This window comes from Marmota marmota, unplaced genomic scaffold, assembly GCF_001458135.2.
Source record: "Marmota marmota marmota unplaced genomic scaffold, marMar, whole genome shotgun sequence".
Lineage (NCBI taxonomy): Eukaryota > Metazoa > Chordata > Mammalia > Rodentia > Sciuridae > Marmota > Marmota marmota.
Window position 1 is genome coordinate 22,022,805 of NW_025999968.1, and position 26,131 is coordinate 22,048,935.

The 26,131-nt window shown below is 33.4% G+C and overlaps 1 protein-coding gene across 1 annotated transcript in view; it reads right to left on the reverse strand.

Annotated features, from left to right (window-relative positions):
- Epha6 (EPH receptor A6) overlaps positions 1-26,125 on the reverse strand; it is an 800,746-nt gene extending 774,621 nt beyond the window's left edge. The window contains exon 1 of the mRNA XM_048803856.1: positions 25,645-26,125. Within this exon, the coding sequence (XP_048659813.1) occupies positions 25,645-26,026 (382 nt within the window). The 5' untranslated portion in view covers positions 26,027-26,125. The remainder of the gene's footprint in view (positions 1-25,644) is intronic.
- Between the last annotated feature and the right edge of the window lie 6 nt (positions 26,126-26,131).

Genomic DNA, 26,131 nt, shown 5'->3' on the forward strand with positions numbered 1-26,131 from the left:
GTACCTCATAATATGTAAATTTTTCAACTAAAAAGAGATTTTTAGAGATGACATTTTCATGCCCAAGACCTCAGGCTTGCAGTAGTGGCCCTGCTAGAATCTTATCTTCCTTTGAGGAAGAAATTGCAGGATAGATGGGAGGGTGACCCTCACCAGAGAATCTTAAGGAGGGCAGATACTTCCTCTGCTCCCTTCTTCGCAGTTGTTAATACAGGCACATGATATAAGAGTATTCACTAGAATGTTCCAGTCCAGGACTTTTAATCTGGAGTGAGTGATGATAAGAAGCACAGACAGAATTAATTTCAGCAGTGATGATAAGAACAGAAGCAGTGCTGACAGCATCTGGTACTAAACTGCTCTCATAAAGAAATGCAGATTATTACACCATGATACTAGCTGTTACTTAACGTTACTAGAAAGACCAAAACGGTTTGCAAATATGTACTTTTGGTATAACAGGCAAGGTATGTTGTAGAAAAAAAGAAAACCAGTTCAATGAGCTTAAAACTATATATGTTGATTTCTCCCTCAAATGACTCTCTTCTGTGGCTGAGAGGTGCTTACTCAGAAACCATAGCTGAATAAGAACCCACGAACTTGATCACTGCTGGTTACCAAGGAAGACAGAAACTGAGGATCTAGAGAGTGTTACACTGGCATTCAATGCAACATACACATTGCTTCTGATCTACACTCCTTGGCCAAACAAGTCACATGGCCTTATCCAACCACAAAGACAGCTAGGAAATTCAATCCTTCCATATGTTTGGAAATCAAGATGCTAGAAACACTGAATAAACATTATTAATCACTGCCACAATTTTTGCTTTTACTTTTAAAGTTCTCGGTTTCCTTGAAACTTTGAAACATAGATGAATTTTGATTGCCAAAGTGAGGCCAAGAGAAGTACTTCTCCATCTCTCTCTCCTAAATACTCACTCTAATGACTCCACTTTATCACATTCAAATTTCGGTTCTACCTTATAACTCTTTCCCCCTAACCAAGGTTCAGTTTCATCTCTACTTTAAATTTGTACATTTCCTGCCTCCTTCAATATTTTACCTTCACCCATAAGTCACATGTGAGTTGGAGAATTCACACTGCCATCCTATATACAGGCAGACAATAATTCATGTTCCTACTCTTCTCTCTACCAATAGTTCTACTCTCATTTTCACTTAGATCTTGAAAACTTTATTGCTGTCCCTCTTGCTTACCAAGATGGGTCCAAGGTTCAGAATAGCAAAGGTGCTTTAAACACCCTATGAGAGTGAGTGGTCTGGATCACTGATACACTTGCTGAGCTAATAAAGATGAAAGCAATAGCAACTCTATGGAGGCTCCTCTGACCTCACAGAAATTAAGAGTTAAGGGCTGAGAAACAATTCTAAACAAATTAATCAGAGATAGAAAAGATATCCCCATTCATCTCCAACAGATGAGTGTGTACTATGCTCACAAAGGCAAATAATCCGATTTTCTGGAAGGGCAAATAAAGGAAATTATTCTTGCTCCTCACAAAATACAAACAGATAGTACAACTTTAGTTTTAGCCAGGTGGTTGGACCCAGACAGGAGATTAACCCTAGTCCATGAGCTCTGAGCTACTTCCCAATTATTACTCTGAATTGAACACTTTTTAAGAGTTGGTGAAAAAACCTTTCGAGTTCATTCTTTCAATACTCACTTGTCACTTTTATATTCACTGCAATTTCTTCCATGAAAAATGGCAACAGTGTCCTAAATGGTCTTCCATTATCAATTCCTGTCACCACCTGCAATCACTGTTCATTCTGGGGACAGAATAATCACTTGGAAAAAGAACCTGGAATATTTTATTCATATCCTCCCCTCCTAAAATCTGTCAATAGATTTTCTGCTTTGCTAACAAATACATAGTAAGTGCTTCCAACAAGCCACCCAACAATTAGAGCCAAGAGCTGAACAACCAATTTTTAATTATGCTGACAAGATTTATTAGAAATCTTTGTAATTTTTTTCTTTTCTTTTTTTTTTTTTTTTTTTTTTTTGACAGGAGGTGGTGAGTTCCTACTCTGCTGGGTCAAATCCTGGGGCTCAAGCAATCCTCCCCCCACCTCAGCCTCCCGAGCAGCCAGGACTCAGGACTAGAGGTGTGTACTGCTGGTATTTCAGAAATCTTTCTTTCCTCATTCTTTGTCTATCACAATTATTTTTTAACTGATATTTTTTAACCCCGCCCGAATCTATTCTCCAAAGCACGTTTTTATCTTTCAGAGAAAGCATTCTATGATACTCATTTCATTTTATACTTATTTATTTCTTAAAATCTAATCATTTTAGGGGTTTAGAAGGTTATCAGGGACAGAACTCAGGGTCACTTTACCACCACTGGGCTACATCACCAGCACTTTTGCTGAGGGTCTTACCAAGTTACTGAGACTGGCTTTGAACATGCAATTTTTAGGCCTTAGCCTCCTGAAATGTTGGAATTACAGGTGTATGCCACTGCACCCGGCAAAAATCTAACGGTTTAACAATAGTTCTCAGCTAAAATTCTTCTAAAACCCCTGAGTCTCTGGGGGATATTAAATATTAAGTGCACAAATCAAATTTTTTAAATTTCCAATTTATAGTCTTTATAACACACACACACACACACACACACACAAATTTACTCAAAACCTTTTCCCTTTAAATGGGAAACCATAGGGATGCAAACCAATTTCAGTGGAGACAAAGTGAGCACTCCATCAGTCTGTTCCAATTGGGTGACACTGTCCATTCTCAGTAACATAGTATTAAAATATCTACCCACAGATGCCCACTAATTAAAATAGGAAGCAATGTAACTAATGGGGAGTTATATTTAAAAGCTTAAATGTAGTAAAGATAGTATGTAATTAACCACTTATTTGGGGGGGAGCACTTTCAACACCACTTTGAGTTATTTGGAGGTAAGTACTTAAAACCTAATTTATTTCATCATTGATATGCAGAATATGAACATCATAAAGATGAAACAGAAATTTAATATAAATTTCACAAATTACAAATATCAAAATATTAAAAATTTGTTATACTTTATAAAGTAGAAACATTTTAACTGATAAACTATACATTTGAAATACTGAAAAATCAGTTATTCCTTAATTTAACAGCATATAAACTCTCAAGAAAAAATAAAACATTTCCTTATATTTTAACTTTAAATTTGTTATACTTTAAAAATATACAATAAAAAAAATATATACAATAATCAAAATGCCTTTATTGAAATCTATCACATTCCAACAAAAAATGAGCTGTTATTTATATGTATTAGAGATATTTGTCATAATAAGAAGGGTCAAAAGTACAACATGGTTGAAACATGTTGACCTGAAAGCTCAGGATGGCCTCATTTTTCTCTGGTGATGCCCATCCAATGACACCACCAAATTGATTTCACTTTCCCTGACATGCCAAGCTCCTTCTCTCTCTTTTCTTTGAGCAGTTATTCCATCCTTTGGGAAAGCCTTTCCCTGCTGACTCTCCCTCATCAAAACCAATGTTATTCAAGACCCTGTGCAGCATCAGCTCCTATGAAAAGCCTCCATGAACTCCTCCAGGCAGAATAAGTTACACCACACTTCCTCTTCCTCCAGGAAATCCTGTGCTTATTCTTACTACAGAGTCATTACCATACTGAATTATAATAACTAGTGTATATATTTTTCTACTCTGTGCTCTTGGAATTTAAGCCTTTCAGTTAGAGAAGCCGTTTCCATCTGTTAGGACATAACTTGAGTATGCAGGACACACTTCTATCCGTTGTATGACAGCTGCTATGAAAAGTCACCTCTAACTCCTAACCTTAGAATCAATCAATTCTTGGACTCCCCATCTTATTGTCCAGTTTAGAGGCCCTCACACAGTGCCTTCTTTTTATGCTTTTGTCCTAGATTGTCTGGCATAAGTTTCTTAATCGCTCTGTGCCTCTACCTTTTCCTAATTTATACAAAGGAACATCATAATGGTATCTACCCCTTAGGTCAAAAGGAGGGCAGAATCTATGCAAAACTGCAGGCTACCATTTCCCTTTGTGCCAAGTTTAAACATGGTGGTAAGGTCCAGACTATGGGCAGCACAGAATGAGGCACACTGTTAGAGGCAGAGCTAAAGTGCACCTGGTCAAGTACAACCTCAGTGACCACTGCACTCAGCTAGCCTGCCTGCCCTTCTGCCTCCCAATTGTATTTCCTCCTTTTTGACTCAAGAGGGAGGCAGGATAGCTCTTGTTTAATGCTAACATGAGTCACAGTTTCTGGAATTCAATTAATGTTTGTTCAGTAAATGTGGAGTGAATGATTAAATGACTTGATCGACAATGTGTGAAGATGTTCTAGCAATGCTGTGAAACTAAATGAAATACAACAATTGTGTAGTACTTCATAATTTTCAAAACATTTTGACAAACAACATTCCATTGCTGCAACTCTGTAAAACAGAACCTCCAAGGATTATCAGCCCTTCACAAAGGTGGTAACTATGGTTGGAAGAGATTAAAATATTTGCCCAAGGCCACAAAAAGACCAGCCTAATTAGCCTGTCCAGTGCCTGTCTGGGATAAAGGTTATTGCTTCTTAAAGCCTCTTCATATGTTTTCCTTGATTTCAATGAATTAGCAAAACTTAGGTTGAATATTAATGAGCTATATGATTTTGTTGGATAGTTATTTATGTACTAGTACCATGTCTGAGAAAACAAATTTTTGGTCAATTGAGGGAATGAGAGAAGGGAATACTTGATAATCCTGTTTATGAAAAAAAAAAATCAGAGATGAAAGTTGTTTGTCAAGTCCTGCGTAACTCAAACACTGACAAAGTTTTATTAGGTTACATTTTAGAGTTTGTTTCTACATAATTAACCTTTATCATAAAAAAAGAGATGATTTTATACGAATACTATGAGATACAATCACTAGAACTTATTTCTCCTTTGTGGAAATTAATAGAATTTCTGGCAATATTTTTTGTATAATTTTCCTTTTCAAAATCATTTGGTATCTTTAATCAGAAATGACATCACAAGCTTTATCCCATCACATTTCTTAGGGAACTCAAATTAAAAGCCAATAAGTAAGCTATCCAAAGACACTTGGTAGTTTTTGGCAAAATGAATTAATTTCACTGAAATTTTATTTTCTATCTTATGTGATAACTGATAATTCATGTACATGAATTCAAGTAATTCAGTATTCTTGTAGAGATTCTAGTATTCATTATGCCAAGAAAAGCTAAGTGACTGTGTACAAGTCACTTAATATTTTTTGGTTTTATTTGAGTCAATGTTATGTCAAAGTGTTCTGCTAATGACCTCTGGCTACTCATCTACATTTAAATTCCATTTTATAGACCAAATTGCCCAAAGCAATCCATCAGTCAATAACAATCCAAGGAAAGCAATTCTTCACTTAAAAAAGTCAAAATCAGTCATTTTCATCTTTCCATGACAGTAGAATTCAAAAAAGTCAACTTTAAAAAATCCACATAAATATAATTTTATCTAATGTAATTAAATATTAACATTTTAAAGTTGAACACAACATTTTGATTACTTTTCCAGTACAAATATAAACATTTCTCACTTGACATAATTTTTTACTATAGGAAATAGAACACATCTTAGAAATAATATATATTTCTGGTAAGATAGATGCAAAGAGATAATGCTGTAATAATTGAAAGAGTAGTTTGGCATTAGGTCTTCATAAGGGCAACACAGGGTTATGCCATGTGTCAATAAATTCTGATTTCCAGTTTGTCTTCGTGAACTATTTTTTTCTTTGATTAACCTCAAAATAATATTCTTTGAAGTCTGGTTACTTAGTTTCAGATAATATTTTTAGATTAATTTCATTCTTTTCTGCCTGCGAAGCACTAATAAAAGACTTAAGACTACATGAAGCATCATCAAAAAACAAAAACAGGTAATGTGGTCATCTTATATTAGAAGTTGAGAAATGAAAATCAGCTAGATTTTCAGCTTCAAGTTCACCAAAAAGAAAAATGCAATCAGAGCACCTTACATTAAGGCCAACATGGTGGGGTGGGAGAGGAGTACATAAAAATGCTGCTCAACAAACATTGCATATGGTAACTATTTATCATTAAATCATCAATAAATAAATCAGTATACCACTTTGACATTTTTGGAATTCTTCTGTATCCTAGTAAAACTATAATATTTCAAAACTTTCCCTTCACATCACTGACTGAAATAACTAGGAATAGTTCTGAAGTGACTAACAACAAAAGTTAATTACTAAGATCAACCAAGGGGCTACTACATGCTTATGGCTAGATTCTAATAATAAGAAGAATGATGTTCAAAATCCATTACAAATCATATTTAGAAAGGTAGATCTGGGCTGGACCCCAATATAGGTAATTTTTCAAACATGCCTAAATTATCTTGAAGCACAGTCAGTATTGAGAAACCCTGGCTTCTCAGGATAGAACAGTTAGCATAGCACACAAGGTTCCTTATGTCTTGACCTGTCTAGGGTTCTTCCAGCATCTTCTGCTTCACCTGTGAGCCTCTCAGTATTCTCAATTACTTACCAGTCACCCTCCACAATTCTATCATGTATGTTCTCCCCATGCCCATCTGTTGATACTCCTTCTAGATTAGTACCCTCTAGTCACCTAATATATAGCTACTCAAGTTTCAAGTCTCATCTCAAGCATCACTTCCCATAGACTCTCATGATGCCTATAAGTAAATATGGCCACCCCTTCCTTTGAACCTTCTGGTAACTTGTGCATACTTTATCACCATACCTACAACACTCGTCTCTATCAACTCAATTGTCTCCTGTTAGATAGTAATAGGAATTCATGGAGGGCTACAATTAAGTTTACTCACATTTGCATTCCTAATATAGACCCAAGATAATATACTTAAAGTGTTGGTGGAGTTTGTAAATTTCAAAGGTAGGATCTAGCATTTATTCCAAATATATGAGTAACTTACCAGCTTATGAACTTGAGCAAATTACTCAAACTGTCTATGTCTTAGATTTTTCAGCTGTAGAACTGAAATAAATATGACCTATTTCTGAGTTCAGATGTGAAGACTGAATGAAATAATGCACTAATTGCTTAAAACTAATAATTTGATTACTGTTGGATATTATATGACTTTGCTTGTTATTGTGTAGTCAGACACCTGTACACATATTCCATCTATAAACCCCCAAAACAAAAGTAAATAGTGTTTTTTTCCCTTTCTTTTTCTTTTTGCTATCTTATAGATAATTATGGCAAGGCCAAAATATAAAGCCAATTTCCAAGAACCGCATTCTTCGTGAGACACAGAAATGGGATTCAGTCCTAGGCTTATTTGATTATGTAGCTCTGAACAAGGGTTTAAAGAAAAAAAAGAAGGGAAATAAAATTAAGTATTTTTCGGACCAAACTTTTAACAGTAAGCTATTTTATAAATCCCTACTACTTTTATTGAATGTGAAGAGAAATATCATTAACTCATTTTTAGTCACTTATAGAGCTAGAAAGAAAAAAAAATCATTTTAAATCTAGAAATCAAGATTTTTAGCCATCCTTGGCATTTCAGAGATCTCCAGCTCTTCATTAGCATTTCCAATATGCATAGTTGAGGTGTCACTATAATTGTTAAGTAATTCTTTCTTCTAATTCCCCTTTCTCACTTTGGCTTTCATTTATTCTTTAACAAAAATACTTAGGTTATCCATGACTTTCTCTTTATTCCACAACAGTCTGTTTTATCTAAAAAAGAGCTATGGGCAGAAGGCCTCGCAAAATGCTTCTCCAGTATGGTCTCTGTGTAAGGAAAACACTGCTTCACTTCCACATTTTTTCCTATTTAATGCTTTAGTATTCAAAGTCTAGAATTATGCAAAATTTATGTCCTCTGCAAACTTAAGGAGATGCAAATGGCCATCTACCAAAAATGAACAGAGACCTTCCTCAGGATATTCTCTCTTCCTCCAGAGATGTAAGGGAAATAGCTATTTTCTGATGTTCAAATAAACTCATATTAAGTTATACAAATTTATAACTGATAAATTCTCAGATCATTATTTTTTCTAACCATATTTAGTCACAGTTTGTTTTTGTTGTAAGTCAATTCATGAATCTTAGAATAAAATAGGTCAAGCATTCCTAATCTGAAAATTCAAAATGTGAAACTTTCTGAACATTGACATGATGTCACAAGTGGAAAATATCACACATGATCTTAAGCAATGGGTCAGAGTAAAAAAAAAAAAATGCAGGCATTCTAAAAGTACTTTCAAATTGCCTTTGGGCTATGTGCATAAGATAAATATGAAACAAATGGAGCTTTTTAGATTTAGATTTGAATCCTGTTCACAAAATATCTCATTATGCATAAGCAAATATTCCAAAATCCATAAAAAAACCCACAGAATTTAGAATACTTTGGTTCCAAGCATTTCAGATAAGGATACTCAACCTATAGTCAAGGCCCATTACTTATAATACCTTTATAAAAAGCAATTTCACAAACGCTGGGGGCTGGGGGAGAATCTCAGTCTGGTTTAGCTTTTTTTTTTTTTTCTTTTTTTATTGGTTGCTCAAAACATTACAATGATCTTGACATATCATATATCATACATTTGATTCAAATGGGGTGTGAATTCTTATTTTTCCCACGTGTACAGATTGCAGGATCACATTGGTTATACAGCCATGTTCATACATACAGCAATACTAGTGTCTGTTGTGTTCTGCTGCCTTTCCTATCCCCTCTCCCCTCCCCTCCCATTATCTCTCTCTACCCCATCAACTGTAACTAATTTCTCTTTTTTTTCCCCCCTTTCCCCTCACATCCTCTTTCTTAAACTAAATCTCTTACCCATCCTAGGAGATCATGTGTTTACCCAATTCTCTTACATTTAGACAGAAAAGTGTATTCAATAAGAATGCAAGTTTTGGAGTCATAATATCTTATCCAACCCTTCCTCTGTGTTTTACATTCCTGTGGTTGCCTCGAGACATACCACAAACTGAGTGGTCTAGAATGACAAAAATCTATCATTTCAAAGTACTATAGGCTTGAAGGTTGAGATCAGGTGTTGACAGATCTGGTTCGTTCTGAAGACTCTGAACCTGCTTTGTGTCTCTTTCCTTCTTCAGGTAGGTAACTGGCCATCTGTGGTGTCCTTGGCTTGGAGCTGCTTAATCCCAATACATACCTACATCTTTACATGACATCCTCTTGGAATGCATATCTGTATCCAAATTTCTCTTTTTTATTAGGTGTCTACTATACTTCAGTATGACTTTTTTTCCTAATTATACTGCAATAATCCTATTCTAAATATGATCATATTTTGAACTCTTAAGGGTTATGACTTCCAACATACTGATTTTGGAGGTACACTTTCAACCCATAAGACTATGATTAGTAAACGTTAACCTTGGTTCAGTTTATTTATTTTGCATCCTGATATCCTCACCTATAACATGCATATGATAATAATAAAATCTACTTTCAATGTTGTTGTAAGGGTTACATAAGGACTTAGACTGAAGTACTTAGAATGGTGCCCAGCAATGAGTAAGCACTCAGAAACATTGCTAATATTCTATTGAGTATAGAAGCAAAATTATGCCTAACTCTCATGGGCTGAACCAAGAAATTCTATAGTTTCTTAGGTAGACAAAATCATATTGTCTACTTCTTGAATTTTTAAGAGAAGTTTTAAAATTCTAGAAGAAATTATTTTAATGATCATATTACATGATAATTGATAAGATAGATGCTGGGTTTTGACCATCCATTATTCATTCCATTTGTCATATTCTACTGGTGACAGCATTTTTTAAGGAATTCCTCATTCGACATAGTGACCAATCATGATAAGATTGTTAATCAAGGATCCCTACTCTTTCCATGATGCTCGGGGCATGACCCTATCAAGGAACATTAGGTTTTCTCTTGCAGGACTAATATTTTGGGATGAGAAATACAAGAACAAGAAGAAATTGGCTGAATATAATTCAGCCAACGATATGGGTGACTAATTCCTGATACCTCAATCCCAGGTGTTGACTACCCTTTCCAGGGCTGGTTCTCTAGGATTCACTTCAGTTCTGAGGATTATCCAGTATCATATAAGTAATTTTTTTCTTATGTTAGCTAGCTTCATGGCACATTGCTTGTTTAAAAAAAAAAAACACTGAATGGTCAGAAATGGGATATTCAAACCATCTGCATCTAAATCATGTAGGATGCCTGTTAAAAATGAAGAATCCTAAATACTATCTCAGACACATTTATATGCAATCCTTTGGAATGGGCCTCAAGACTATCTAACTGAAGCCAGTTTTACAGCAATCTTTATAGAAACTAAATTGTTTTAGTCAGCTTTTTTGCTGCTGTGACTGAAAGAACCCAACCAGAACAATTTTAGAGGAGAAAAAGTTTATCCAGGGGCTCACAGTTTCAGAAGTCTCCATCTAGAGAAGGCTGACTCCATTCCTCAGGGCTCAAGGTGAGGCAGAATGTCATGCAGTAAGAGGGTGGCAGAGAGAAGCAAGATGAGCAGGAAGCACAGAGAAAGATGCCAGGCATCAGATACAAATATATACCCCAGAGCCACACCCCGCAATTCCCTACCTTCTCCAGCCACAACCCACCTGCCTCCAGTTAACACTCAGTTAATCCCATCTGGGATCAATTCACTAATTAGTTTAAGGTGCTCACAACAATTTTCCCTCTGAACCTTCTTGCATTTTCTCACACATGAGCTTTTGGGGGACACCTCACATGGAAACCATAACGTAAGACTTGTTGGTTGTTAAGTTATATCCAAATTGGGGGAAAATCAAAAGGAAACCAAAATCAAAAGAAAATTAAAAGGAAAATCAAAATGGTCATATAGAGTGGGGCCAGGGACTAATTCAAATTGTGTGGCTTCTCATTAAGTATGTATGTTTTTATTATTGTTCATTAATCAAGACAGCATATAAAATGCCTACTAGATTTAATATTATGGGACAAATTTTAACAAGCAGACAATAAACAGAGAAGAAAAGACATGTAATAAATGGCCTTATAACCACAAAAAGAATATATAAATATAAAAATGAGATTTAAAGGGTAAATATTACTTAAAGCCATAACTATTAATTTCTGATTTTAAAAAATGTCCAATGAATACATAATCCAAGAAATGAAATTCTTTATAAATATTTTTGAAATAATCTTTTATTTCTATTAAACAGATTACCATTATTTAAATGGAATGTAAGTTCTATGTTTTTAAATATTTAAATGCATAATAAGAATAATAGTACTTAAATTTAGTATCATTGCATTTTAAAATCCTAGAAGTTGTTTGAAATTCTTTGCCCTATTTAGAAAGTGCACAGATCTAACTTTCTTAAAAATACCTTTCTTTTTTTATTTTGTGATCACTAATTTGTCCAATTAGCTTTACCAAATAACTTAACATCCATATAAATTCCATTAGTAAAGTAAGTACAGTCACTTATTGTACTTAACTAACTTGGGTGAATTAAAAAAAAAAGTTCTAGAACTAAATTTGAATGTACAATTCAAAAGATTTTGTCTCTTATTTTTCCTAGTATGTCAAATCCTCCATTGTCTGGAGATACATTTTTAAATGTCCATTTATTGGGAGGGGCTAATAACTGTAAAACATGTTCATGTTTTTTCAGAGATACACCTTTCATAAACCCATAGACCATGCCATCCATTTATTTTGTACTTAAATTAGAACTGATTATTCCCTAATATTTATAGCATCAAGCAAGTTATATTTGTCAAACTTTAATGTAATATGACCCCAATTACATTATAAAAAGCAAAATTGTGCACATTCTTTATAGTTCTTTTCATGGTAGCAATAAAATGAGATACTTAGGATTATGTGAATCACTGCATTCCAGTGAGAAAAGAATTTAAGTTTACACAGTGTTTGAGATGGTGTGTTGTGTGTGTGTCCGTGTCCATATATGCAGACATACAGTACTAGTGGAGTCTAACAATATGTAATCTATTTAAAAATATTGTTTACATTTTTTAAAACATTCCATAGCTCAAAACACAAAATTTACTTCAAATATGTTCCCTTTTCCTATGTATGGTACTGTTTAGCATGTAAAAAGGATTTCAGTCTTTAAATCAGAATGTTGCAAAGAACAAGGTGACAGGGAGCAGACATTACTTCTGTGTGTACTTGAGATGGGAAGATACCTCTTCGTTCTGAATTTTTTTCCCAAATTATCAACCCTGTATCAACTATGTTCTAGATTTTTCCACTCAAGGATGGAGAACATTAGAAGAGTCTAAAAGGCAGGACTGTAGGGGTTGGAAATCAGTACTCTCCTGTAGTAAAGGTACATGCACCTCGTTCTGTGATAACCTCATTTGGTGTGGCAAATACTCCTTGGCCTGCCGTTCCGAACCTCTGCTCTCTCTCACCTATGACTAGGCAGTGCCACTGGCCTATTAATTTCTCAGCTATGGCAGTTAATTAAGGAGATAGTGGATGAAGGGCTATGAGTGTGAAGAAAAGACAAACAGACATACATAGAGTTTGGCCAGGTGGGTAGCCAAACTGATGGAGTTTGACTGACCACAGGTACCTCAGAATGTTTATTGTATAGATTTTGTTATCAAAAGGTTATTTGTGGGAAAGTTTTAACAAAGTGGGCAATCTGAAGGATGCAGGACTGGTAAGACCTTAGGGTCATCTTGTTATGCTCAGAATCCTCTATCCCTGGGAGTTGGTGCCTAAACTCAAGGAACCAACTAATAACTCTGACCCTTTGCACAGAATTTCCTCAGGCCAGCATCACCATAGCAAGTGGGCCATCTTGATCTGCATTTTTTTTTTGCACAGGTAATTCCCTGCGCAAACACAGCCATGGGAGTCAGAAAGACCATGATTCAAATCACCACTCTCCACAAGGGAGGAGTCAGCCATTGTTGTTCATCTGGATATTAGGTAAGTGGATTTGTGTTGCTTTAGACTTAAATTGGAAGGTAAGAAACCCCACTTAAGAATAACTTCCAAGCCCAGTGTAATGACACACACCTATAATTCCAGCAACCTGGGAAGCTGAGGCAAGAGGATTCACAAGTTTGAGGCCAGGTTCAGGAATTTAGCAAGGCCCTCAAAAATTTAATGTGACTCTGTTTCAAAATAAAAATAAATAAATAAATAGTGTTGTAGCTCAGAGGTGAAGCCACCCTAGATTCAATCACCAGTACCAAAATAAATAAATAAATAATAAAAGTACAAGTTACATTAGTTGTAATTCTGCAACTGCCCTCTTGCCAAGGAGCTTATTATTAGTACACAAACTACTTTTACAGTGATTGTAAATGGGAGTTTTGCCTGCCAGTTACCTATTGATCAATGTGTGCATGAGACTTCAGGGGCAAGTATCACATGAGAAAAAAACGCTGAGTAAAGAAACTTGAGATCCAAGCAATAATAAAATAATTGAAAGACTGTTTGGAATGAATGTGAAATATGTAACTAGTATATAAAGAATTTAACATAATAAAAGAAAAATAATCATTGCAATTTATGAACTAACAAATATAAAAAAAGCAAATTCATATCAAATATTTTCTACGTTTGCACTGGACTCGAACACGTTCATGTTTTCAATCAGAAGCTGAGAGCAACTGTAAAAATAGGGTTATCTCAGACTAGGACAATAAATACAACATTGAAAAAAGTTTTAAGGGGAAAATGGGGGTTTGTTTCCCTTAGTTTTACAGGTACCATTTAGGTCCCCTGGATTCCAGTATCACATCAAGAGACCTTCTAACTAAGCTGGCAGTGCTTTTGGAGAATGGGATAGGGCATATATAAAAACAATAAGGATTTAAAGCATCAAAACTCTGAAAATAGGGGCTGGGGCTGTAGCTCAGTATCAGAGTTCTTGCCTATCATATGTAAGGCACTGGGTTCAATTCTTAGCACCACATAAAAATAAATAAAGGCATGCTGTCCATCTTCAACTACAAAAAATTTAAAAATTAAAAAACTCTGAAAATATTTTCAATTCAGTAGAGTCTAGTTATAAGTCAGATTCTGACAGGCTAAGTAAATAATGTACTATGATAAAATACCTTAAACATTTATGATTTATACTACAGTAGAGAATTGAAATAATAATTTTATGACACAGCAATAAATAAACATATTCCAGGAATTAGGTAACGATTAAAGGGAAAAAAATATCAACCAATTTTATAATACAATTATTTAGTTCCATAATTTAGAAATAATGCCTATACTAAGGTGTTGTAATAAGAATTAACCTAATATCTATACCCAGGTGGACTAGAATAAGCCCAATCAACCTGCCTGCAAACACATTCAGGCAGAGTGATCAGTAATCCATTAGTTATATCAGCAGATCCATAATTTTTTTCAGCTAACTATTTAAGTTATATCAGGTTTATCAAAAAATGTATGATTATTTCAGTTGTTTCAGAAAAACTATATCCTTGTTTTTAGGAGAAATGGGGAAGGCCATAAAAGGTTGGATTAGAAAAGAGGAATAATATTATAATTTTGAAACAAGACTGATAGTTCTCAGTACTTTTTGACATTCTAAATGTACAAATCTAAATGTCAACAGCTAATCATGGGTAATCTGCTATTAGTTTTTCTGTTTAAAAATACCAAGTTTTGGCAGCAATTTCTACTTCCATGTGCTATTAAAGGCACATTTCTGAAATATAACATAGCCAACCTATCAAAGAGTAATTTAAATAATTTCTAAAGACAAATATTAAATAAAGCCAGTAATTTCAAAGTTATGAAACACTAGTAAAAAAAATTCATACAGTTAAGAAATATAAAATTAGGATAAAATAAAAATATAATATGATAGGGGATAGCAAGTAACAATTTGCAGGACCATTTCAAATTATATTTAATGTAAAGCTCATAGATATGTTCATCTAAATATAAAATAATCAATAGACTGGACCACAATACAATCTATTAAAATTTAATTTTGTGATTTTCTACTTTTAAAGGTGGCCCTATCAAATATATTTTTTAAAGAGTAAGATAAAGCAATAATCAACAAAAAATACCTCACAATTAAATGTTGTATGTTCAAAGACATTAATTTTTTGTATATTTATCTTTCATCTTTAAATGCAGAATAAGTATTAAGCTTTAAATACAGAAAAATTATTTCAAGGTTATTTAAGACTAAGGTCTCCAGAGGAGTTAGTCATCTAAATTCTCTTATTATTTTCAGATATCCACAACAATAAATCCTCATAAACATAAGACTCATTCTCATTTCCTATGTTTAATGTAAGATTCTTACTTGTTTCTGAAATTTGTATTACTTTACTTCATTTTACCTTTGCTATTTTGTTAGTATTTTGAGTTCAGGCATTTCTCTTCAATTTTATAACACTATCCTTGCAGTGGGGGCAGATCTTATTTTCAGTAATTACACAAAGCCATGTCCAATTTATGGACATGACCAATACATTAAGTGGATATTTATTCTCAATGTCTCCATGTACTAATTCCTAGCTCATTGAGAACAGTACTTTTCATCTGTTTAAACATCAGTTCAAATCCACAGAGCAGCAAAATACATACATGTTGATATATAAACTAAAGTTGTAACTATTCACTGAAATATAAATAGCTGCATTAGCTCAACCTTTAAAGCTCAGAACTTAGGGGCTGTAGTCCCCTTGGGTCCAGCTCAGTGGAGAAATGTAGTGCCAACATGTTTTATTTTAAAATTGAATGAATATATAATTATTGTTGAATCAGTTTGGAAATTCTAACAAAGTATAGAAATTATAGAGATTAAGCTGAAGTATTTATAGCTGAGCAACAAAAGATAAAATGAACATATAAAAAACTCAAAGGTTGTTTACATACTGCAATGAAGAATTATTTGAGAACCTTATAACTGAAGTATGTTAAAAATTTTATTTGATTTAAGACTTTGTAGCATTTCATAAAAAAGAATTTAGTCTTAATAATGCTACTAAAACTTTGGAATTCTAATATTTTAAAATAAATCCTTAAAATTTAATTCCATATTTCCAGTTAATGGAATTCTTGAAAAATCTAAAAGGCAATGCATCCATAAGTAGATTCCTTGTAATAAACTCATGAAGATTATAAAGGTTATTATATGTGTAATTTTTACTAAAAAATACTAACAAAGTGTTATTTTAATAAACTGTGTGAACCACATTTTCTCTAATTTTTAAATTAAAGTCATTATAGTACAAATCTATAAGACCATAAGGTATTATACTACATGTACCTGTTTCATATAGTATTATAAAAATAGTCATAAAATTGAGTATGTTAGATTTTACATGTTTTGAAGTCAAGTCATGTTAAGCAATATGCTACACCATCATATATAATTCCCAAGGGTTTCTGGGTTTTAGATAAAAATGAAAAACTCTTACCAACTGTTCCTTCATTAAAGTAAGCATATAAAAGGGTCAACATAATAGTGAATTTCTCTCAATAAAGTATTCTAGATTCTTAAATCTTTGTTTTTGTTAAGGCATTATACCAATGACTAATAAGTAGATTAATACAAAGATTTTCATTTTATTTTAGAAATTAGTACAATTCTCTTATGATACTGTGCAATGGAATATAACAGTTGGCTCAGTTATTTGTCATCACACTTTATAGAAACTACTGAATGTTTTCACATGCATTCACAATATTTTTTAAAATATTTTTTAGCTGTTGATAGACTCTTATTTTATTCATTTATATGCAGTGTTGAGAATTGAACCCAGTGCCTCACACATGCCAGGCAAGCACTCTACCACTGAGCCACAGCCTCAGCCCCAAGACAAATATTATTTAAGTAACTTTAACCCAAGAAAGAGACAGTGAAAGCAAAAAATTTTCAATATTGGATAAAATGGTGTTTTAATAAAGTTTGTTATCAACATACACTTCTATACTTGCAGAGATCAAAGGACCTAGAGCAGACTATTTTATTCAGTATGTATCTCCAGGGAAAATTCTTAACCAACAGGCTCATTTTAAAAATAGTGTTCTGATTTAGCTTTTTTCCTATCTTTATTTTTATTTGATTTTTGGTATGTTTATTGCTACTTAGCTACTGCATTATATGTAAAAAGTCAATTATGTGAGATATTAATTCTTAAAATAATGTATTTATTGAACTCTATAGTTAAATTTGCCAAACATTTAATTTCAATTACCTTTACCAATATTAAATTATCATATCACTATTAAAAAAAGTCTCACTTTAAAAGTAAAAATTAAAGTGCCATTAAGACATAGTTCAACTCAAATGTAGACACAATCATTTTAGTTATTCTAAGATCATTCTTACTTGGAATGCATATTAACACAATACCTCTTTATTTCCTAGTTCAAAATATTTCTCTTTATGATCTTGCTTAAAGTATAACTAAGTAGGTAAATTTCTATATGCTATTTTTTTAAAAAATCATGGGTATTTTTAATATTAAAAGCAAATGATTTTTCTTATTCTAGATGCTATGCCCTACTTACTAAGAATTTGTGTCCTTTTGCAATATTCATGTACCACAAAACACAAGTATCATTGTATAGTATAGTCACCTAAGGAACACATAATTACCCCACTGCTATATCATTAGTAAATTAACATAATAAATAAGTTATAAGTATTTACATTTAATACTTACTTTTTTCAGATCCAGATATCCACAAAATTACCAAAACTGCAAGAGTAAAATAACAATTCTATCTCCTAACATCTATTTCCTAAGGCCATATTATCTAATCTCTCATATGATCAAAAAATATGACTTCTACACATGAAATTTTTTAAATAAAATAGGAATAGGAATAAAGATTTTCAATTATATCCACTAAGTACAGTTCACCAAACAGGCCAATATCCAGAGGCCTCTGCAGTACCTGAAAATGCAGATGAATATATTTTTGAGGATATGGGTTGACAGCACATACTTTCATCCCAATTCCTGCTCCAAAGTTCAGTTACAACATAAGCTCACTGGTATCTGAAATTGGAAACTTTTATCTTCAACATGAATTCAAGTTTTTAATAATTAACCCCCTTTAAATAAACACAGCAGAATAGGCCAGTCTAATTTGCCCTCAACAAAACTTCATTTTACTTGTCAGCCTATGAAAAGTCATTACTGCATGAAATATTTATTTTTGGTACATATATTTGTAAAATGCATACTTGTATATTTTCTAGTCATATAATTAAACAAAAATCTACATATCCATACATACAGTTAACAAGATTCTTATAAAGCAATTTTAAGATAAAGCAAATACCGCGTATTTTTTTGCTCCCTTTTCTTCCAATCTCATTTACTGTAAAACTCTTCACCTTACAAAAAATAAGTATTGATAAAATATTCATAACAATAACAGAACAGACTAAGACACTAGTGAAGACTGTGTGAGATAATCATCATTGTAGCCTTCAATAGCTAGCATATTGCCTAATATTTATTTTCTTTCTTTGTAAATTTTATAGTTACTATGGACACAATATCTTTATTTTGTTTATTTATTTTTATGTGGTGCTGAGGATGAACTCAGTGCCTCACATGTGCAAGGAAAGTGCTCTGCCCCTGAGCCACAATCCCAACCTTAATATTTATTTTTTTTAACTTTGAGAAAAATGCAATAAAATTATAGATTCTTTCAAATAAATGGTACACAAACATTCTACACCATGAGTCTCGGTTATTAGTCCATATCACTCTGTATTATCACGTAGCAAATATGTTTTTAAAGATTTTCTACCTAATTAAAAATTTGATTTTCAGGGGGACAAAAAAAATACATACTGGAAATGCTACACTGGGTCTTATGTTCTAAGAGGGAAAGTTCTCCTTGAGCCTCTACCAAGTACACCAGCCACCATATAGCAGAACTTCAATCGATGTTTTTAAAAATGAATATTTTCCACTTACTTTTAACATATTTGTCAGTGAAAACTGAAATCGTATATTCCATAAATAGCCATATGATTGAAAGAGATTATTAAATTTTTCCACATCATCTGAAACATTAAAGTAAAATGTGAAGTTTACTAAATTTTAATAAATCTTTTAAAATATTAAGAAATGTTTAAATGAAGTATCTCCAAATAATGAATTTTGTAATATATACTAACTATATATGAGTGTTAAGTGAGGAATTTTATGCTTCTATATATTTAATAGTTATATTCATATGATATTATAAAAGTCAACTTAAAGTAATGAGTAAATAACTTCTCAGGAAAAATTTTAATTGCATGAAATTTCTATTGTTTAGTTTGAAGTCTAAAAACTTTTCCCCTCATTCCTACCACCAGAAATATCGTGTATACTTCAATTTCATTCTTTAGGTTTCATAAGCTTTCTGAACATCTATTTGTTTCTTTTCATTTAAAACAAATGCAGAGAGAAGATAAATGGAAACTATCTGAAAACACATCTGTTTTATATCCGATATTTGAATTTTTGTTTACAATAATAGCAATTTGATCAAAACAGAAATGAATAAAACTGGTACATTTGTAAACCCTCAACTATCACTCTTATTAGAAAAAAACTAGATGGATCATTACATTGCCTTGTGAAAATGTCCCTAATTATACCAACATCCACTCTGACAAAAAATAACTGTATATTGAAAGCTGAGAAGTCTGAAAAGCATCAACAAATTGTACTTGTTGATCCAAGATGAATGTACATTATGCATAATGGTAGACGTAGCAAATTTGTACTATTAAGGTTATGTTTTAAATGACAATCAGCTTGGGCTGAATAAAGTAGGAAATGGACATTGCATCCTTGCTATGTAGTTTTGTTCTACCCCATTCCTCTTATCTGGTCAAATATCAATAATTATATAGTAAACTTCATTTTAAAGGCAGGCAATGGAGCATTTATTTGAGCTCCTTGAAAAAAAAATAGTAAGAATGCTGAATATCTAGATTTATTTCTCTCTAGGGAGAAGATCATCTCATACATGCTAGCTCCAAGATAAATCTCAGGCTTATCTACCTGCTCTTCAGTTTTATTACCACAGCTCTAGGACAGGCCACCATTAACAACTCTCTGAACAACTCTGTTGGGCTCCTAATTCTGCTCTTGCCTGCTTTCAGTCATGTCTGTGCTTACTTTCTATAATATTCTTAATATTAGTGAAATGGCTCATTTTACTCATTTGGTTAAAAATCTCCCAATCACTTCACCTTTCACCTGGTATAATGTAAGAAGGTTTACTCCTTAACTAGTGCTCTTTTTTCTACTCCATGGAATCTGGGTTATTGACCATCTTTCAAATCTCACTTCTTGCTTGCCCAGTAAATTCCAGTTACACTGGACTTGATTTTTCAAATACATTAAGCTTATTTCTCTTCCAGGCCATTGCTGTGGCAGTGCCATCCACTTTTAATGCACTTTTTCCTGCTGTGCTTAATTAATTATTTCTCTTCCCTGAGAATGAGGCTTAAATGTCACCCCCACATACACACAGACCTAACTGTCCTGTTTTACACAGTATGTCTTTCCTGTTATTTTCTATCTCAGCACTTTTGTTGATTCTGCCATAGAATTTCTACAACCTTTATTGTTTTATTTACTTACCAAGCTTCATGAGGATATAAAACACACCTGCCTGTCCCATACCTTTTCTCCATGATCTAAATTTTAGATTCTAGGGAACAATATTCAATAAAATAAAAATTAATGTTTTCAATTTTTAAGTGATGAGGTATATAAATATCATGAGTTTAAAAGAACATGAGATGCATAAGCAATTTAACCCCTATGTAAGTATGGTTTGATAACATGGTTGACAATGTACATTGGATAAAGTCAACCTATTTTGATTATTTAGCTATATATATTGATCTCCACCATGTTTATACTACCAAGAAGTGTTGAGTCAGGGTATAATAAAAAGACTTCTAGCTCTGTTGTGTGAAGCAGAATCTAATCTTTCATGGTGACAACTGAAACATAGTGTTAAGAGAATCATATGTGTATATAAGGCAGGAGGAGGATGGAGAAAAGGAAGGGATATTGAGATTGTGTGACAGAGAAATAGCTTGGTATATAAAAAAAAACTATAATGTCTTTTATATTTAAAAAAGTTTGTACTAGCAGTGATTAGTGAAAACAAAATACTTTCTACTCCATTATTTTTCTAATATTTATTTTGTAATGACAGTAACCCAAAAGTAAAAAAAAAAAAAAAAAATTAACCATTTTCTTCTCTTGTACAATTAAAAACATTTTTTCTTCCTTAAAAATTTAAAAGTGCTTGATGTATGTGTAGTTTCTATTACATTCTTTTAAGTTATTTCTGGTTTGAAACACAGATCTTTAATGAACACTGTATAATTTTTTGTGCAAGCAAACTATTTTAGATATAACCTCATTTCAAACCTAGAAAAACCAACATTTAGATGGTCATTGCTGAATCTGCATAAAAATTATGTTTAATCTTTCAGGATACTAATCATAATGACCATACAATGACATTTTTAACTTTAAATGTATAATAAAATTACATTCTTGGTTGCATTGATATTTATATATCAATAAAATATTTCAAATATTCAAGACCGTTTAAAAATATTTTTAGTATTTAAAGTTCAAATATTCTTAAAATTTTTCCTTAATTCTACATTTATAAAAATATAAGAATATTCGATCTTACAGTTTTCAACACTGTTTATAGTTAGTCAACTAATTTTAAGCCATGAACTTTGTTAAGCAGATTTTTTTTGCTTAAATATGCTAACTTTTATTTACATATAATTTAGTTGCTTTTGCAGTCACAATTCATCTAAGTCAATAAATTCAATAAAACTAATTGGTCACATTACCATTGTAGTTATTTTGTTTGTCACTGAATCATCTGGGGGGGGGGGATGAATTCAAACAATACCAGTAATAAAATAAGTACTAAATTCATGTACCCAAATCCTACTTTGACTTAATGAATTATTTGTGTATGTAACTGGCTATTTGTATAAACACTAGCCACACCCTGAGAGGCATATCAACTCATTTAGGCAATAAAATACTCTTTGCAAAGGGAAATAATCTTTGAATAAATGGACCCCTAGTGGCTACTAACCATTGTAATTGACATAGATGGTTAACTTATACATGAAGCAAGACTTTATTTGATATTCACCAGCACAGAAACAAAAGGTTATCATCTAGAGAAGATAAAGTCAGATTTTAGATAAAAATTTAAAACACTGAATTAATGTTGTGGTTTAAATATAGGAGAAATCAATGGAATAAGAGGGATTTGAATAGAAAGCATGTTTTCATTTATTCAGATGAAGTAATCTACTTTCTCATTGAATCAAGGAGGTCTGGGTAATAGAGTCAAACTGCTTTATTTTATCTTAATAGTAGAAAACTTTACAGTTAGTTAAAAGACAAGATCAGTCCTTCCTAGAGCCAAGTCACTGATTTATTTACTTATCAAGTAAATAATGTAGTAATACATTGTTAGGCCTTGTCATTATTTGACCCTGCCTATGTATGGAAAACCAGGAATGGGAATGAATCCATTCTTTCCTGTCATATAGGATTTTTATATAATTTGCTAGAAAAAATACACAGTTAAAATTTTACTTTGTGAAAGTCCTTTATCAAGAAGGAAAGTTATATAAAAGTGGAATTTTACCCTCCATAAAATAACAAGTTTCAAAAGTGTTAATGAAAATTACTAGGGATATAAACAGCATCTTCTCAAAATAAACAAATATTAATTATATTATTGATATTTTTATGTGTATAAGAAAATAAACATATTTTACATTAGTCTTTCCATACTGCATATTTACAATAATTATGTATTTTTCTATGGGTTTTGATGTACAAGGGCTGATGCTTTGATTTATCTAATGATACTACAAATTAAGAAAATATGCCTAAAAAGTTCACAAGTTTAACATTTACAAGGTTGGTATCTATGAACCATTTGTGTTATTTGTGGTAGTTTCAGTATCTAAACATTATCTAAAATTATTATCAGGCAAATTTCTAACCACTATAAGTTTAGGCTCTACAGAGCATAAACAACCATTTGTGATGAAAAAAATCTGAATCATAACTCTCTATATAATTTTTTTGAAGAATTATCCTAAATTTTCCCTAACTTAACTAGTAGATACTATTTTACCCATGTATGCATAACCTGTACTTTTAATATATGAATACAAATTCAAATTAAGAGCTTTAGTAGACACTCTTTAATGATCCTATTTATCTGATAAAAAAGACTGGGAAATACTAATTTTCCAATATTAAGTTCAGCTAAAACATGACTTACATGTTTGGTATTTATTTTAGGTGAAACATTGTTAAATGGTATGGAGAAGTCATTAAAATAGCTAAGCAAATTAAAACTACTGCAAAAGGTTACCATTACTAGACTTTTAAATTTAATGTAACTATCTGAAAGGTCATACTTTAACACGATACATTTTTGTAAAATGGGTGTGAAAATTCATAATATGTGTTTTATTTTTGTTAGTAACCCCAGGGACTAGGGTGGTTGCTGATGTATCATAGGTACTAAATAAAATTTAAAAAAAAAAAACTATTTAGGAAAATTCTTACACAGGAATAACTGTTAAAAACTTGTGGTAAACTTAATTCTCAAAGCGTACATCTCTAGCCTCCAGAGATACTAACATAAAGTATAATGTTTTACTTTCCAGTTATTATTATGAATTGTAATGCAAACAACAACAACAACAAAAAAGTACATATATAAAGGCAAAAAAGAAAGAAAGAAAAAGAAAAAGAAAGAATAGCATTACGTAAGGTTAGGTAAAAAGAAGTGAAAGGAGGGGAAGGCAGGGGATGTGGGGATAAGAAAGATAGTAGAATGAAACAGACATTATTACTTTATGTATATATGTGACTGTATCACCAATATGATTCTACAATATGTATACTCAGAAAAATGAGAAATTATATACCATCTATGTATGATATATCAAAGTATATAAGTGCATACTACTATCATGTAAAATTAATTAAAATAAAAATTAATTAAAAATTGTTCTCTCTCCTAATAAAAATGGTCAAGTAAATAATTATATGTTAGTTTTAACAATCTTCTAATTTCACAGAGGTAAAATAAATGCTCCTTTGGTATTTAATACCAATTGTCCTTGAAAACAAATGAGTGATGTGGCGTGAAATTATACCCCATCATAGGAGAGTATGGCACTATGGTGTCACTTATTATGTGACATATCTTCAAAGTTATGAAAGTTATTAGGGTTTCCAAGTTCACATATGAATTTGTGATTATATTCTGTCAGATAAAAACTATAATTATGAAAACATGGCAAAGCACCAATTATGTAAATGAGAACTGAGTATTGATTCCAAGTGATTATTTTATTTCTAAATAAAGTATATTGTTCATATATGTTTATGACAAAAGTAAGGCTTCGTTGTTTTACTTGCCTTCTGTCTTAATCTTCTTCCCTTTACACAAAAGTACACACTCTCAATTCATCTGATTTCCATTTTTATATCTGCAAATTATTTCCAGACCCTTACACACACATGCACACATATATGTCTCATCTGTGAAATTGCAATTACAATTGTCCACAGTTGTTTTACAGTTGAAGTCTTTAGGAGAGGTGACATATTGGTGGTCATCACAGTGCCAGTGAGAGCATTCAGCCAGGTACATGATGGAAAACTTTTATGGTTGTTGGATACCTAGTCTAAAGGAATTTACAATATGCATATGATATTACTATAGACCTTATATATTCATAAATCCAAGGAAATGTATTTTATAAAGATTGTTTAAATAGAAGGAAAGAAAATGCTCATTGATTTACACCGTGTTGCACATACTAGTCACCTTTACTTTGTCACTGTACCCACCAAAACAAATTCCTACGAAATATCTGACAGAAACTTGACGTTATGAATAGGATATTCAAAACTTGGAGATTCACACTTCACGCTTACCTACTCCCTGCTCGCAAAAAATAGAAACTCCACCACAGATCTGTTTCTATCTGCTCCAGGAAGAAATTTGAACAGGGTTCTGGGGCTAAGGCTAGGTGAGGGCAACACTGAGTGACTGGGGTGGGGGTGGGGGTAAAAGGCTGACAATTAGTCACTAGGTACAGCGGGAGCAAGCAAGCTGCCTTTCAAGTAGGCATGTAGGAGAATCCACACATTACCCTGTTTTGAGCAACAACCAAGAGTCAGAAGTCCCCATTCAATCTGTGCCGCGGAGCCTGACCTCCGGTGGAGACTGCGCAGCCAGGAGCAGTCCCACAGACGCCAGCAAAGGGACCCACGTGCTGCTGATGCTCACGCATCTGTTTAAAGAAATCTGGAAGCAGAAGGGCTCACAGCTCCTGGGGCCACCAGCCCTAGGCGGCATAGAAAGGACGCTCCGGTTAAGGAAAATCCTTGACCCCCTCGTGTGGCAAACCCAGAGAAACTGACCCCAGGACGAAGTTACCTGCAGAAGGCCACTTGCCTTAGTCCTCAAAGCACCTTCCTCCTCCCGTCCCCTCTTGCTCCTCCACCCCGTCCCTTACCTTGGTTGTTGGAGACGTGACTGCAGTCGCCCGGCCAAGCTGTCAGCAGTGGCAAGAAGAAACCAAATTGCAAAAGAAATTCCTGGACTTCGCAGCCCCCCATGGTTCTCCCTGGCTCTCTTTTTACCCTTAAAAAGAAGTGGTAGCAGCTCAACCAGGTGTTCAGGATAGGGTGGGGGTCCTGGTCCACGTCTTCTTCCTCCTCCTCCTCCTCCACCTCCACCCGGCCCGCAGGGGGTGTCCTGGGGCGCCCCCCGCGTGAGACCCCGGGAGCAGGGCACGAGGGTCCAGGCTGCCCAGGGGCGAGTGCAGCTGCTTCGGAGGAGGACACTGCCTGCGGCGCCGGGGAGCTCCTGGCGGCTGGAGGCGAGGGGAATTGCATCCACCACCGTGTCCCGCTCGCGCGAGGACTATTCACTTGGGCCCCGGAGAGCGCGCGCGCAGGAGCGAGCTAGGGCTGTGGTTTGGGGGAGGGGAGCGAGGGGCG